The sequence below is a fragment of the Anomalospiza imberbis genome, chromosome 11, assembly GCF_031753505.1.
Source record: "Anomalospiza imberbis isolate Cuckoo-Finch-1a 21T00152 chromosome 11, ASM3175350v1, whole genome shotgun sequence".
Taxonomy (NCBI): domain Eukaryota; kingdom Metazoa; phylum Chordata; class Aves; order Passeriformes; family Viduidae; genus Anomalospiza; species Anomalospiza imberbis.
Window position 1 is genome coordinate 7,710,655 of NC_089691.1, and position 13,473 is coordinate 7,724,127.

At 39.7% G+C, this 13,473-nt stretch overlaps 1 protein-coding gene across 1 annotated transcript in view; it reads left to right on the forward strand.

The window, feature by feature from the left end:
* STIMATE (STIM activating enhancer) overlaps window positions 1-13,473 on the forward strand; it is a 34,286-nt gene that overhangs the window by 11,135 nt on the left and 9,678 nt on the right. The window contains exons 2-4 of the mRNA XM_068201661.1: window positions 5,852-5,900; window positions 7,683-7,778; window positions 9,847-9,968. Coding sequence (XP_068057762.1) covers window positions 5,852-5,900; window positions 7,683-7,778; window positions 9,847-9,968 — 267 coding nt within the window. The remainder of the gene's footprint in view (window positions 1-5,851; window positions 5,901-7,682; window positions 7,779-9,846; window positions 9,969-13,473) is intronic.

Below are 13,473 nucleotides of genomic sequence, written 5' to 3' on the forward strand. Positions count from 1 at the left end.
TAAAGTTTCTCCCTGGGTGACCTTCTTTAATGGACCAGTTCTTAATTACACTACAGAATCATTAAGGCCAAGGGCACAGTGGAATTAAGAAAGGGATTGGGTACTTGCATGGCTAATACTGTTTTCTCTCTTACAGAAGTTTTAAAAATCCTTTTTGCCAGGCAGTAAAGCTGAGGGCTCATGCACTTTGTTGTATGCCAGTCTAATACTGACTAGAACAAAATTTTCCCTTGAGTTGAGTTATTCCATAACTTTTTTCATCATGAAGAAGCCATGGTTCCTGGTGTGTTTCTCCAATGCAGCAGTATCACTGGAAATCAGTTCTAGTCCAGTATAATTTCTGCTTTAGTATCGTGGGTGTCTCAGGTGTGGAGAAGTCTGTGTCCTTAAACAAAATTATTATGTAGATTTCTGGAGCTCTTATGCAGGGAAATAAGCAACAGGCTTTCAGGGTGTCCTGCATTTGAGCATGTAGCTAATGGGGCATAAGACTAGAAGGAAGAATTTGCAGTAGGCCAAAAATAGAATTGCCAAGAGCATAGTGCATTTTGGGGCTGGAGAAATGAGCAGCACACCAAAAACTGGTTCTTTTGGTGTTTTTTTGCAATCACATTTATTACCTCTCTTAAAACAGATGCAGACAAAATTCCTTTTTCTTTTTTAACTCTGAGTATGGAGAGATGCTGAGCTCATGAGTGTCACAAAAGCTTTTGGTAATTGAGTGATACATAGTTTACAGACCTATATATCTTTTGTAAGGCATCATTGTAGCCTATTCTCATTGGACGTGTTTTTTCTTGCACAGTTAATTCTAAAAAGAAAATTTTATTTTGGGGAAATCTTTTTTGTAAACTCATGTAATTATTTATTCTCACTGTGCTGCTACCAAGAAAATAATGGGAAAGGGACAAAGTGAAATGGCAAGACAAGCCTCTTAGAGGCTTTGCCTTAACAGTAAAGGGAGGTAAGTGCAAATTAATAAGAAAGATCACAAATAACATGAAATTCATTGGTAGTTGTCATTCTGTAGTCATGGGAATTTTTAGGACTTACTAGTGTGCATATGCTTGTTCAGAACAGACATGGTTCCCACCATTGTGGGAAAAGTGTTGGGAAAAGTGTTGATACTAACAAGTAGAACAGTGTTTTTCAAAGTTTTCCCAAATAGAATTTTAAAAAATAAAAATCTGGCCTGTGTATGTAGTTGACTTTACAAGTTTTTTACAAGGTTAGAAAGTGTAGGTTCAAATTTGTGAGGCATATGGTCTGATAACCAAATGTTCTGGAAATAGTGCTATTCTCTGAGAGTGGTCATCTGGAAATCTGCATCTGATTGCAAGCTACTGCTTGGTGTAACTTCAGCTGTTACTCCACACACAGTGAGCAAACAGCCTTGTACAGGAAACTTGTAATACTTGTCAGGAATGCTGGAAATTGTGTGAATCAATACCAAAGTAGCCTGCAGATCCCAGCAGTCTTGCACTGTGAGGGCTGTGTTGGAGGATCTGTCTGGTTGCAAACGTGTTATTTGGGAAGCTCACACTGCAGCAGATTTCTCCGTGTGAGATTCTGTCCCTCCACATGTGTGTGTGTGTGTGATTTTCAGTTAGCCATATTTTAGTCCTTTGATAATTGGTTCAAATCTTGGAACTTTTTAAGTGCCAGATCACAGGAAAATGAGTTCTAGACTTACGTACCAATTTTTTTGGAAGGGACTCCAAATGTCACCTGCTTCCACCTCCTGCTCAGAGCAGGGTTGGCCCATGTCCCCTTGCTTGGAGCATTGTCCAGGGTAATTCTCAAAGTCTGTCAGACTGCAGTCACTGCATGTTCTTTGGGCAACTTGTTGCAGAATTTAATTGCCCTCACTGGAAATTTTTTACTTCTTTCACCCTGGAATTTCCCTGGCTCCAAGTTGTGGCAGTTTCCTGTGTCCCATGCACTTGTGAGAAGAGTCCAATTCTGCCCCAGCTGGAACTGCCCACACACGTGAGGACATGTGAATGTGGTGTGCAAATGTGATCCTCACCAACCTTTCCTTCTTTTCTCTTTGGTCAGCTCAGCTGTTGCTCTGCTGAGATTTGATGACAGAAATATATAGGAGGTTTATGAAAAGAAACATTCAGTCACATGCTTTGTCTGTGACCCATCTTTGAAAAAGTTTTGAGAAGCACTGACAACACAGGTGAAATTCCCAGCTCTCTCCTCAGAAGAGCAGTGTTGTCATAGTGCAGCTGCAGAGGACATTGAAATGTTGATTTTACTTTTATTAAATTTCAAATTAATGAGCTAGAGAAACCTTTGATCTTTCCTGGGGTCAGAAAGATTCTTACTGAGAACTGCCAGAAGCTGCATATAAGAAATGCAGTAGTGCATGACACATAGAAACATTTCAGAGGTGTGAGATGAGCCAGGTTTGTGCTGCTACAAGAGCAACCATCCAGAAACTTGGAGTTCTTGAATCCATATTGAAGTTACTTGACATCAGCAAAATAGTTCCTGTGAGACTTCTTGAGGAGATGAAGGAGAGAGAGAAAGGCTGGATTTCAAGTGTTGCTTTGCGTATTGACAACTTGGAGAGGTTTTATTTCATTTCTTGTCTGTCTTCTGGCCGTTATTTTTCCCTATGAGTCTTCTGAAATTCTGATTGCAAAACTCCCACATTAAAGTAAGTGTTAGAAACCCTTCCACAGTACTCTGGCATTAATTATTCCTAGAATTTCAATGAAGTAGGAAGACAATTCAATGAACTTGAATTTTGCATTAGCAATACTGTCTCTTATATGCTTATCTGTCCATCTGGCAGCTCGCATGCTTGTTGGCAGAAGTGCTTTTATTTCCTTTCCTGAAAAATTCTGGCACTGAATATGTAAACAAGCAGTGCTTCTTCATTTATAATTCAGCATGAGATTCTGCACGTTATTAGTTAATTAATATTAAGTGTGGTGGATGGCTGCCGGCGCGAGCGCGGCGCTCCGAGCTGGAGCATATGGAGCAGCGCCGCGTGCTCGCAGGCAGAGCCGGCAGATTGAGATCCATCTGTCAGCTGACACACGCACCAGCCCCAGTTTGTGCTGACACTGCCAAGAGAAACGGGCTGGGGCTGGGAGCAGCAATCCTGACTGCTTTTGGGGGAGCACAAGGGGAGCAATTACTTGCCCCTTCCCAATTTGATAGGTGCTTAGAAAGTGCCAATAAAGATTCTGGAAGAAGCGTGTGCTGACTTTTAGTTCCAAAATTAATGTATTACTAGTGAGCATGCTGAGGACCCTGAGCTTACTAGTGTGGTTGTCCACAGCCTGTTGGGTTTTTGCTCAGTTTAGTTACTGGGAAGGCTCAAATTCTGCATCAGGGCTATGTTGAGAAGTAGCTGGCAACGTCTGCATCTGCCAGAAACAGCTGATGCTCACAGACACTGCTTCAAGGAGCTGGGCTGGGCAAACAGCACTTTCATATGGACCTACCGGGCTTTCAAGTGTGCGGGTATATATTCGTCAGGTTGCGCCTGCGAAAGATTTTACTCATTTAATTTGAAGGCATACATTTTTGTGGTGTCATCAGCCAGTCAGTACATTCTCAAAAGACAGCTGCAGAGGCTTTCCAAGCTCGCTCTCCTGTTTAATGTGAGCTCAAATGAAATGTGTTTCTAGAACTGGCCAGAGAAACACAGACCTTATCAAGGCTGTTTTTCAGTACAGATAAAATTTGAAATGCTGTTAATGGAATTGCTTTTGAATATCTTCTTCCAAAATGAATTTTTGTGAAATTTAAAATAAATTAATGAATCCAGGGGCATTATACAACTTCATAGCAGTAACAGGCAAAAGCCTAAGCTTGGGGTTTACCCCTGCCCAAAGCATGCACACCATAGCAGTTTATTGCCATTTTCTCTGCAGAAAAGCACCTTGCACTAATTCCACAGTAAGTTGAAACTTCTGTTTCTTGCATTTTGCTTTGTGATGCTTTGTGGCTTCCTGTTGTTACAAAAAAGTGCCATTAATTAAAGTAATCCATAGTGTGACTGGGGAGGACTTGTCATAAATAACAAACTGGTTAACTTGGCTGAGTGTTGCTCATTTTTAACAGAAGTTTTGTATTTATGTCATGCTGTTCACAGGGAAAACTGCTGGCAAATGTTGCTATTACAACTTTATCTTTGGTGCAAATGTACAGTCTTTTTGTCTTGTCACTTTTTAGTTTCTCATGGGCATGAAACAGTTTCTTTCTGCTGTCAGAAGCAGTGACAGACAGTGAAATGACAGGTTGGCAGCCTGATGTTCCCTGAAAGTGCTGCCCCTCCACCGTGGAGGTGATTTATTTAATTGTTTTATGAGGATAGTTGACTTTGGGGAAAATTGCCTTACTTGTGAAAAAGTTATGATTGGTTCAGAAACCGGAATGTGATTTAAAGGCTGGTAAGCTGGGCAAGCATGATGTACACAGAGCATCCTAAGTTAAACTGAAATTCATCACTAATACCTGGAGAAGCAGGTTAAAATACCTGTTTATATTTTGCCTGACTATACCTGCTATGGTTTGTGCCTCTTGAATCAGAATCTCTGCAATTTGAAGGGGTGGAGGACAATAAAGGATTTTTTTTTTTAATAAGAGATCATTTCTCAAGTAAGAGCCTAAATAATTGTTTCTCAAGAACTTACGTGGAAGGAACTGGTGAGTGGTCCTGAAATTTGGGCAGAAAGAAGTAAAACCCTTATATAAACCCCATTCTTAGTGGAAAGGTTTCACATTACCATGTTGTGTTTGTGTTCTTTGGGATGTGTAAGAATTTAGTATCCTGCAGCTGTAACAAAGAATAAATCTGTGTTAGGATATGAGGCCAGATCTGACAGAGGTGAGGCTGCCACAGCCCCCGCCCCAGCTCTGACCCATGGCAGGGCTGAGTGTGTGTTCCCAGCAGGAAAAAAGGTTTTCTTGCCCAAAAGGAGTTAGAAAAGGAATTTCCTAAGATGATGGGACAAACTGCAGACCAGACAGAGCAAATATGTGGACCAGCCATTGTTTGCACATCAGGAACTGCTTTAATGCCCTTGTCCCTCTGTTTTCCCACACTTGTTCTTCTGGAGTCATCTAGATCCTTCCACATGGACCTGGGATGGGATGGAAGTATGTGGAAGTAGCTGGGCAGGGTATGAGAGGAGCTTTCTGTCAGATGCCCAAACAGCTTGTATAATAAACTACAATGAAACTGCAATAGACTAATTTACCTATGTTTTTGCCTTTGTGTATAGTTTTCATTAATTTTAATAGTGATTTTTTTGTTTGTTTCCAGTATGTTAACAATTGTCTATCTTTCTGTGAAGGGATTATCACACTGAAAAAAAAATCTGTCCTTCTTTCATTCTGTAATTCAGTTTGCCAACAAAGTAGAGATGTTGTCAGAGAATGTACTTGTCCTACTACTGATTCATTTGATTTCATTCTGATATTATGGACTGCCCCAAGTTATGAGAATACTTTCCAGTTTGGGTTTGGGTCTCCAGTGAGGAAAAGAAACAGCTCTTTCTAATACCTGCTTTATTGTTGGAAATGAAATTTTCTGGATAGGCAGTCATAAAAGCTCAGGCCAATGGAATGGTGGTCAGATGTGGATTATTGTTTCATGTGAGGGATATTGGCAGTCAGAGAATGGAGCTCTAGGAACTTAGAGGTGATAGAAGGGAGTTCATTTGAAAATGGATCCTTGGAGTTTGATATGGTGAAGTGCAGTAGGGAAAGATCCATTTCATCAAAGGATGTCACGTTCCTGCAAGACTATTTGCTTTCACTTTTCTATATTTTTGTTGCTTTGGAAGCTGCTGATTGTCTTCAATTATATTTTTTTTCTCCCTAGTAAAACGCTTCAGAGAACCAAAGCATGAAAGACGTCCCTGGAGGATATGGTAAGTTTCTGCATATTTCATTCTTATCTTCTTTTCTGATTGCATGATGTAGAAATTCAAGGGATGATGTTAGTGTATGATGATTAAAATAAAGAAAAGCGATGACAAGAAATTGGTAACTGTCAGTGATGAACCAAAAAAGTTACCAAAATACATGAGTCAGGTTACCTTCTGTGTGTTTCCTGGGTAGTCATTTCTTACTGAACACTTCCAGGAATCTGTAGAGATGTGCATTTAGGCATAAAGCTTCAATTTGTGCTTCTTCCTAAAAACAGAAACTTAGAGTAGCCTTAAGATGCATCTGAACATCTACAGACTTGTATAAGCTTAGAAGAAGATCTCAGCTGGGCTCAAATAAATTCCGTGTTTTGTTGGTATCCTACTATGTATAAAATGGAAAACAGGATGATAAAAATACAAGTACATCAACCATAAAAAATACAAAGTATAAAAAGTGTATTTGTGTTTACTACATTTTAAAAGTTGCTGAATGGAAGCAAGTTTTGAGACTGGTGTAAATGTTAGGCTGCCATTCCACTTGTTCAAGACTTCAGTGGTTTAAATTCCTCTCATACACTGCTGCTGCTCAAAACTAACACTGACCTTTATTTTGTTGAAAAAAAGAAGTACAAAATCTTTGTGTACTACAGTCTACCTCAGCCTGAAATTCTGACAAGTGCACTGATAGGCCTTCATTTTTAAGCAAAGAATCTTGTTCTGGGACTCAAGTATTGTTATTTATAGCAGAGTGTACTGATTAGATATGTAACTCACTGGCTTCCTGCCTCATCTCCAACACTCAGCTCTCTGTGTCATGCAGTGAATGAAGAGATTGAAGTTCAAGACAGTTATCAGGGAGGGTAGATTGAATTCAGGCATAAAATATAATTTGGATCTGTTGGGATGTTTAGATCTTTTTAGACGTGTAAACAACAGGCAAAATTGTTGTTTTTCTGTATAGTACAAAAAACACACTCTTGCTTGTAGAATACTTATTGTGATTCTTATGTTTTACATTTAATGAAACATCCTCTGAAAATTTTGGTTCTGTGCAAAAGATGATGAAAAAAGAATGGTAAGGGCTAGAGTCATTACTGAATCACTGTCTAAGTGGGGGTTTATATTTTCCCCTTGAGTAACAAACTCTTTTCTCTCTGACTTTATCATCTGCTTTGGAGATAATATTGTCAAGGTTGGAATTCTTTTGCAGTGTGTTCTAAGCTCTGCACTGTAGATAAAATTCAGTGAAACTACTTCATGCTTTCAGGTGAAAAATATGCTGGCTTTTAAATGAAATACTGTAGATAAAGGGCTCATTAGTCACTATTAAGTTGTTCACCCACAAACACATGATGAGGATTTTATTTTTGTCTGTGCCATAAACTTGCTAAAAATGCACAAACATAAAAGGTCCAAAATACCTATCAGGGCTGGGATACTCATTGTTTCTAGAAGGTTATTAAAGACTTAGCTAGAGTTAGTCAGGATTAGCTCTTGGATAATGCATATGATACCAAGAGGATATCTGTAGACTTTACATTTACAGTAGTAGGTTTCAAGTTAATATGATTTGGGCTATTGCTAGAAAAAATAGGGGCAGAATTTTAAATGGAACATTGTTAAATAAAAGCTAAATACCGTGATACTTTTGTCATTCTGGTGTTCTCATCTGGAGAAAAAAATTAGTAATAGAGATGGAGTTTTAATTAACATAAATTTGCAATGTCTTGCTGTGTTGTAAACAGTTTTGTGTGTCTTAAAAACTGTTTTTACTTCACATAGGTTTTTAGATACTTCCAAGCAAGCCATAGGGATGTTGTTCATCCACTTCGCAAATGTCTATTTATCAGACCTTACAGAAGAAGACCCCTGTTCACTGTGAGTGTTTAATTTTGGAATAACTGGCCTTCATGGAAGTTCTGTGGCTGAGTTGGTGTATGTGGATAGTAAGGCAAGATAAAGCTGAGAAGACAGTTTTCATGGTAAAAATCAGGCACTTTAAAAATCAGTGGTTTAAACCTAGTTAATCAAGATCAGGAATCTTCTGTTTAAGTTCATGGCTGGCAGGAGTCTGGACTGTGTGTAGCTATTTTAAACCTAAAGGGCAAAGCCTTGCTACTTGTCCCTCTTCAGTGAATGAATGGGGTCTTGGGATGCACATTGCAGCTCAGGTTTGTTTACTGAAGATGCTGGGACCAAAGGAAATGAACATCCAGTTGTGTTCACTGTAGTAAAGCAAGGCTGTAATACAAAGTGAGGCTGCTTTCAGGGTTCTTTAGCAAAAATCATTTGTGCTTGTATTTGTTTCTTAAACTACATTGGCTGCTGCAGTATTATTTTCATTTTGTAAAAAATGGGAAATCTTGCTTGGTAGCCAGGCAGTTAGTGCAGAAATTAATTCTGCAGTGTCACGCTTGGAGCAGTGTGACTAACTAGATAAGCATTTCTCTGTAGTGTATTAAACCTGAAGATTTTATGACTAAGGCCCCGACAGGCTCTTTACAGGAGCTCCTGAAGCAAATGGTAATTGTTTGGGTTTGTTCTTGATAAGGCTCATGCTCAAAGTAGCTTACACATAGCTAGTAAAGAAAGCTGTGAAATGACTTTTAAAAGCCCAGCAATTTGCCTTTTAGAACCAGTCCAGTTCCTTTCGATGGCATCTGCACTTGTTCTTGGGTAAACAAAGGAGAGACACAGCTCAATGAGCATGCTTGTGTTGCTGCACAAGCCAGTTTTACATTCCTTATTCCTCCTTGGTTCCTTCTGTGCTCCTATATGGTAGAAATGTGCAAGAACACTGCTTTCCTCTTCCCACCACAAAGCATTCTGTTAGGCAAAATGCATTTATTTTAGCACATTAACTGTAAAATTTGAGTTGTAATTATGACAGTTTCAACAATACCGGGCATCCTCGTAGGATTTTCCTTGCTTATAGATTTAAGAATTTCCTGATAGGTTTAAAAACTGGCAGGTGCAAATTACTTTCATTCAATTTTTATAACTCAAAGTATATATTCAAGTGAGGTAACAAAAGCATGTCAGAAATTGTCAGTGTTTAAAGCTAAGGCACAATAGTGTACTACAGTATTTTAAATTAAAAATACCTTTGATTATTAAAAATAACACAAAGCATTTTGCTAGGCAAAATAAAGGGTTTACTGACATGTGCGTTCTCTCCTGCATCTACATATTTTTATTTTCAAATCCCACTTTTAATCTAAGTGTAACATGACACAAAACCAGTAAGGGAGTGAGATGATTCAGTGCTCTTAGGATAACCGAAATTACAGTGTGGAGCTGGATAATTTCTCAGACAAGGGTGCAGGTTCTTGATAGCAGAAAAAGTATCACCTAGTATTAACCAAAATGTATCTTAGGAAAAATATCCCTACGTTTGAAAGTGGGTCCAGACTTGCCTGGCAGCAGCTCCTGTGGGCAGGTTAAGGATAGATGCCGGGGTGAGCTCGGTGTTCTGGGGAATGCCGGGCATCCCTGGGGGCCGGGAGCCCTGTCTGGCTGTGGAATAGGTGCTGGCAGGTCTGAATTCCCTGCTGCTCCTGCTGCTGCCTTCCTGCTGCGGGCTTACAGCAGCCTCTTGTGGCCTCGGCGGGACTCGTGCAGAATCGGGATTGCCGACGTTGCTCTGCACACACTCAGCCTTTGACTAATGCAACCTTAGTTAAAACGCAGATTTGGTGCACAATTATTAGAAAATTACTATTTTTAGAAAGTTTTGGGTCTTTTAAGGACAGAAAAAAAAATATCGAGACTGCTAAAACTATTTAAATTTTAGGCGCTCAGTGTGATTACAGAAGTGGGTAAATGATTGTTCTTAATACTCTGGCTTCTCAACATACTTACAGATATTTTATCAATCATGGTGTTAAAATACCCTGAACCTGTAGAAAATGGAGCCTGACTCCTCCTTTCCTGTTTTTCCTTTGAGGTACCTTATCAACTTCTTGCTGGATGCCACCTTAGGAATGCTGCTGATCTACATCGGGATCCGTGCTGTCAGCAGCATCGTGGAGTGGCAGCAGTGGGAGTCCCTTCGCTTTGGGGAATATGGTAAATGTTCTGTTCTGGCACTGAGGTGCTTCTCAGGGTGGGATCCCAGAGTATTTCAGCAAGTGGTTAACTCACCCTAAAATCGTTGTACAGTCATTTTTGTATTTCACTTGTCATGAGGGTTCTTTTAAGCTCTGTATCTAAGTATTCACCTTGTGTCTTAGAACGCTCAACAAGTCTCTGAGCATTTATTGAGTTTGGAACGACTGCTTGAATATTTACTTTTTGAAGGAGTGATTCAACAAATTATGATATTGGCTAATGTCATGGAAAAAATACCAGCATGATAAATATACTCTGAAACACTTCTGAAAAAATGATTGCTGGAAGGCTATTTCCTACTAAAGCTTTCACTGAACCACGTGCCACTGTCTGAAGATACAGACCAAGAGTTCTGCCAGCCCTCTCTAAGCAGCCACATCCCTTCAGAGAAGGGAATGGCAAGATGGTCTGTGCTGCTCCTCAAGTAATCATCACTGGAGCTTGTGCATGTAGGGCCTGTCACTGGTGCAAAATGCATGAGGGACAGACTGTGAAATCACTTCCAGGTGAAGTCGCAGAGTTTATCTTCTGTTACTCAGAAGTCCACTGATGTGCAGAAGTTGTGGATTTGCAGCCGTGGTTGAGTATCACACATTCTTAACATCAGCATTTCATTTTGTTCGGTCTGTTATTCCCAGATTGCTGAAAATGAAAGTTTTGTGTACATGCTAGAAATCACATTTCCTTGAGACAGAAATGGGAGGAGATGTTGCCTCATAAGAGAGCTGTGGTTCTTCATCAGAGAGAAAAACAACCACCCCAGTGGTTTAGGGTGAGAAAAGTTAAAGAAAGTTAAAAATGTTTGCCTAAAAAATTAGGAGCTTTCACAGCAGTTTTATAATTATTACTGGTAGGATTTTGGTTTTGTAGATTTCTTTGTTTTTAATTGTCCTAAGTAGATGAGAGAACTAAGAATAAATAAAGGCCTTGTGAAATTGGAGAACTTTAAAAGCTTGAGAATTTTTCAATCAAATAACACTAATTGCTATTTGCTTTAATGTCACAGGTTTAGATATGATAACAAGCAGCTTAGGGGAAATAACTGCCTGTACCATTGGGGCATGTTTGATTTATAGAGATTTAATGTGTATCTTCTAGGGTACAGTTTATGGCCACTTAAACTGTTTAAATCAGCAGTGGCACAGCACTGCTTGTCTGCTTTTATCCCACATGCCACAGTCCAGTATTTCCACTCTTTTCCTTGGACTGGTGCATATCTGACTCTTCAGGGAATTGACCAAGAGAGCTAAACCATCAAAAATTCACTAGATGTAAAAAAAGTAAATAGTTCCTTCAGATTAGTCCCAGACTTGTCTCTAAGGGATTAGGCAAGCAGCAATGCCCTGGGAAGGCAAAGGGGCAAGGAAAGAGGTGAAACCTCTTGCCCAGAGCCCCATTTTCTGACTGTTGGTTTGGCTTGAAGCCATTTCAAGATGTTTGAGCAGCTTTCAGCCCATATAAAACTTGAGTATCCTCTTAGAGAAAAAAAATAAATTGTATCTATTACAGTTATAGGTAGGTATTTGTAAGCATGTCAGATATTAGATTTTATTTCTTCTAATAACATTTTGAATTTTTTTGTGTGTAACCTGTTGTCCCTTCACATTTTAATGTTCTTTCAACAGCAAGCAGTCTGTGGATGGGGAAATGTGGGGAGTATATTCACTCCCCTGAAATTTCTCTATTTCTCACTGACTTTCAAAATGAACCCAGGTCTGTTTTAGTTATGAGGCATTTCTGACTGCAGTAATTAAGCTCTCAAAATCAACAAATGAGTTTGTGTAGTGCTTTGGAGGTGGTCTGTGGCTGTTCCAGTATATTGTCACTTTGAATTAGGAGATCTGAAACACCTGAACCTGTTTATTGAGTATTCTCCTGTGTGTGTGTATAAGTGATGTATGAAATTACATAAACCCTCTTTTGTTAGTTGTTCTCTCTAGTATCAGATCATTTTATTAGTCACTAACTTTCTTTTCTGCATCTTTATTAATGTGCTGTCCTGCCCTTAGTGTGTTAGGTTTTTAATAGAGCTATTGTTGGGACTCTTTTAAAGCATACTGCAAATCTGCATTTCCATTAATCATGTGGGAGAGGCTTCTGGTATAAAGAGAATTAGAGAGCAGATGGAAAGTTATTAGTTTTGGCTAAAACTAAGTAGGTGTGCAGTATGGTTAGGTCCTCTGTAAGAAATCCCATCTAAAAGGACAAGTTGCATTGGATCATTTGCTGTCATCTTCTTTTAAGTGTCCCTGGTGCTCCTGAAGTGAAAACCCTCATATCACCCGTTTATTTAAATTTTTTCAGTTTGACCCAAAGAACACTGTTATTTTACATAAGATTTTTTAAAATAAAGTAGGGTAGAAGAGGGGGCTAAAATGCAGTTCTGTGGGGTTGCAAGTGTGTTTAGAACTTGAGATTTTGAAGTTAAATATGGATGTGTAGTATAGAATCACAGAATGGTTTGGTTTGGAAGAGAACTCAAAGCCCATCTCATTCCACTCCCTGCCATGGGCAGGGACACCTTCCACTGTCCCAGGCTGCTCCGAGCCCTGTGCAGCCTGGCCTTGGACCCTTCCAGGGATCCAGGGGCAGCCACAGCTGCTCTGGGCACCCTGTGCCAGGGCCTCAGCACCCTCCCAGGGAACAATTCCTTCCCAGTATCCCATCTGAGCCTGCCCTCTGGCAGTGGGCAGCCATTCCCCCTTGTCCTCTTGCTCCACAGCCTTTTCCACAGTCCCTCTCCGGGTCTCTTGGAGCCCCCTCAGGTACTGAAATGCTGCAATTAGGTCATCCTGGAGCCTTCTCCACACATCTCCTGTCTTCACCCCATGATTCACTGAAAAGTACCAGAGTCTTGGAGCATTTTATCTAGAGTAGTAAAGTCAAGTCCTCAGCTTGGAGATCAGTGTGATTTCAGTCTGTTTGTAAATGTGGGAAAACAAACAGGAGCCCTCCTTCCAACCCCACACAAGTCTTTCCTTGTGACTGAGTGATATTTGTGTTTCTAGAGCCTAAATAATCATTTGTCTCAAGTTAGTTCTCACTGTGAGCTCATTTCCCTTCTTAGCTCTATTACTTGATCCCTGGTGATTCATTACTTGAAGCTGTCACAAAAATAGCAGTGTCCTGCTGGTTTTAAAAACATCTTCTTTATATGGAGGATAGTTTTTTAGCAGAAATGCCTCAAGGAAGGAATGGATACCAAAATATCAGCATTTATAAATGGTGGCCATTTGTACAGCAAAACAGCACTGCAGTCTGATTTATGAACAAAGGGCCATGACACTCCCTCGAGGGCTTTTTTACATCAGAATTTTTTATTTTATTGGATTTGTCTTCATATCTATGGTTTTATATTTTCAGATGCATTACTTCAGCAGTTGGATTTTAACAGAAGTGCATAATCAGTTAATATATTTGAGTGTGTAAAGAGGAGAAAAGCAGTCATGATCTGTACTAAAAA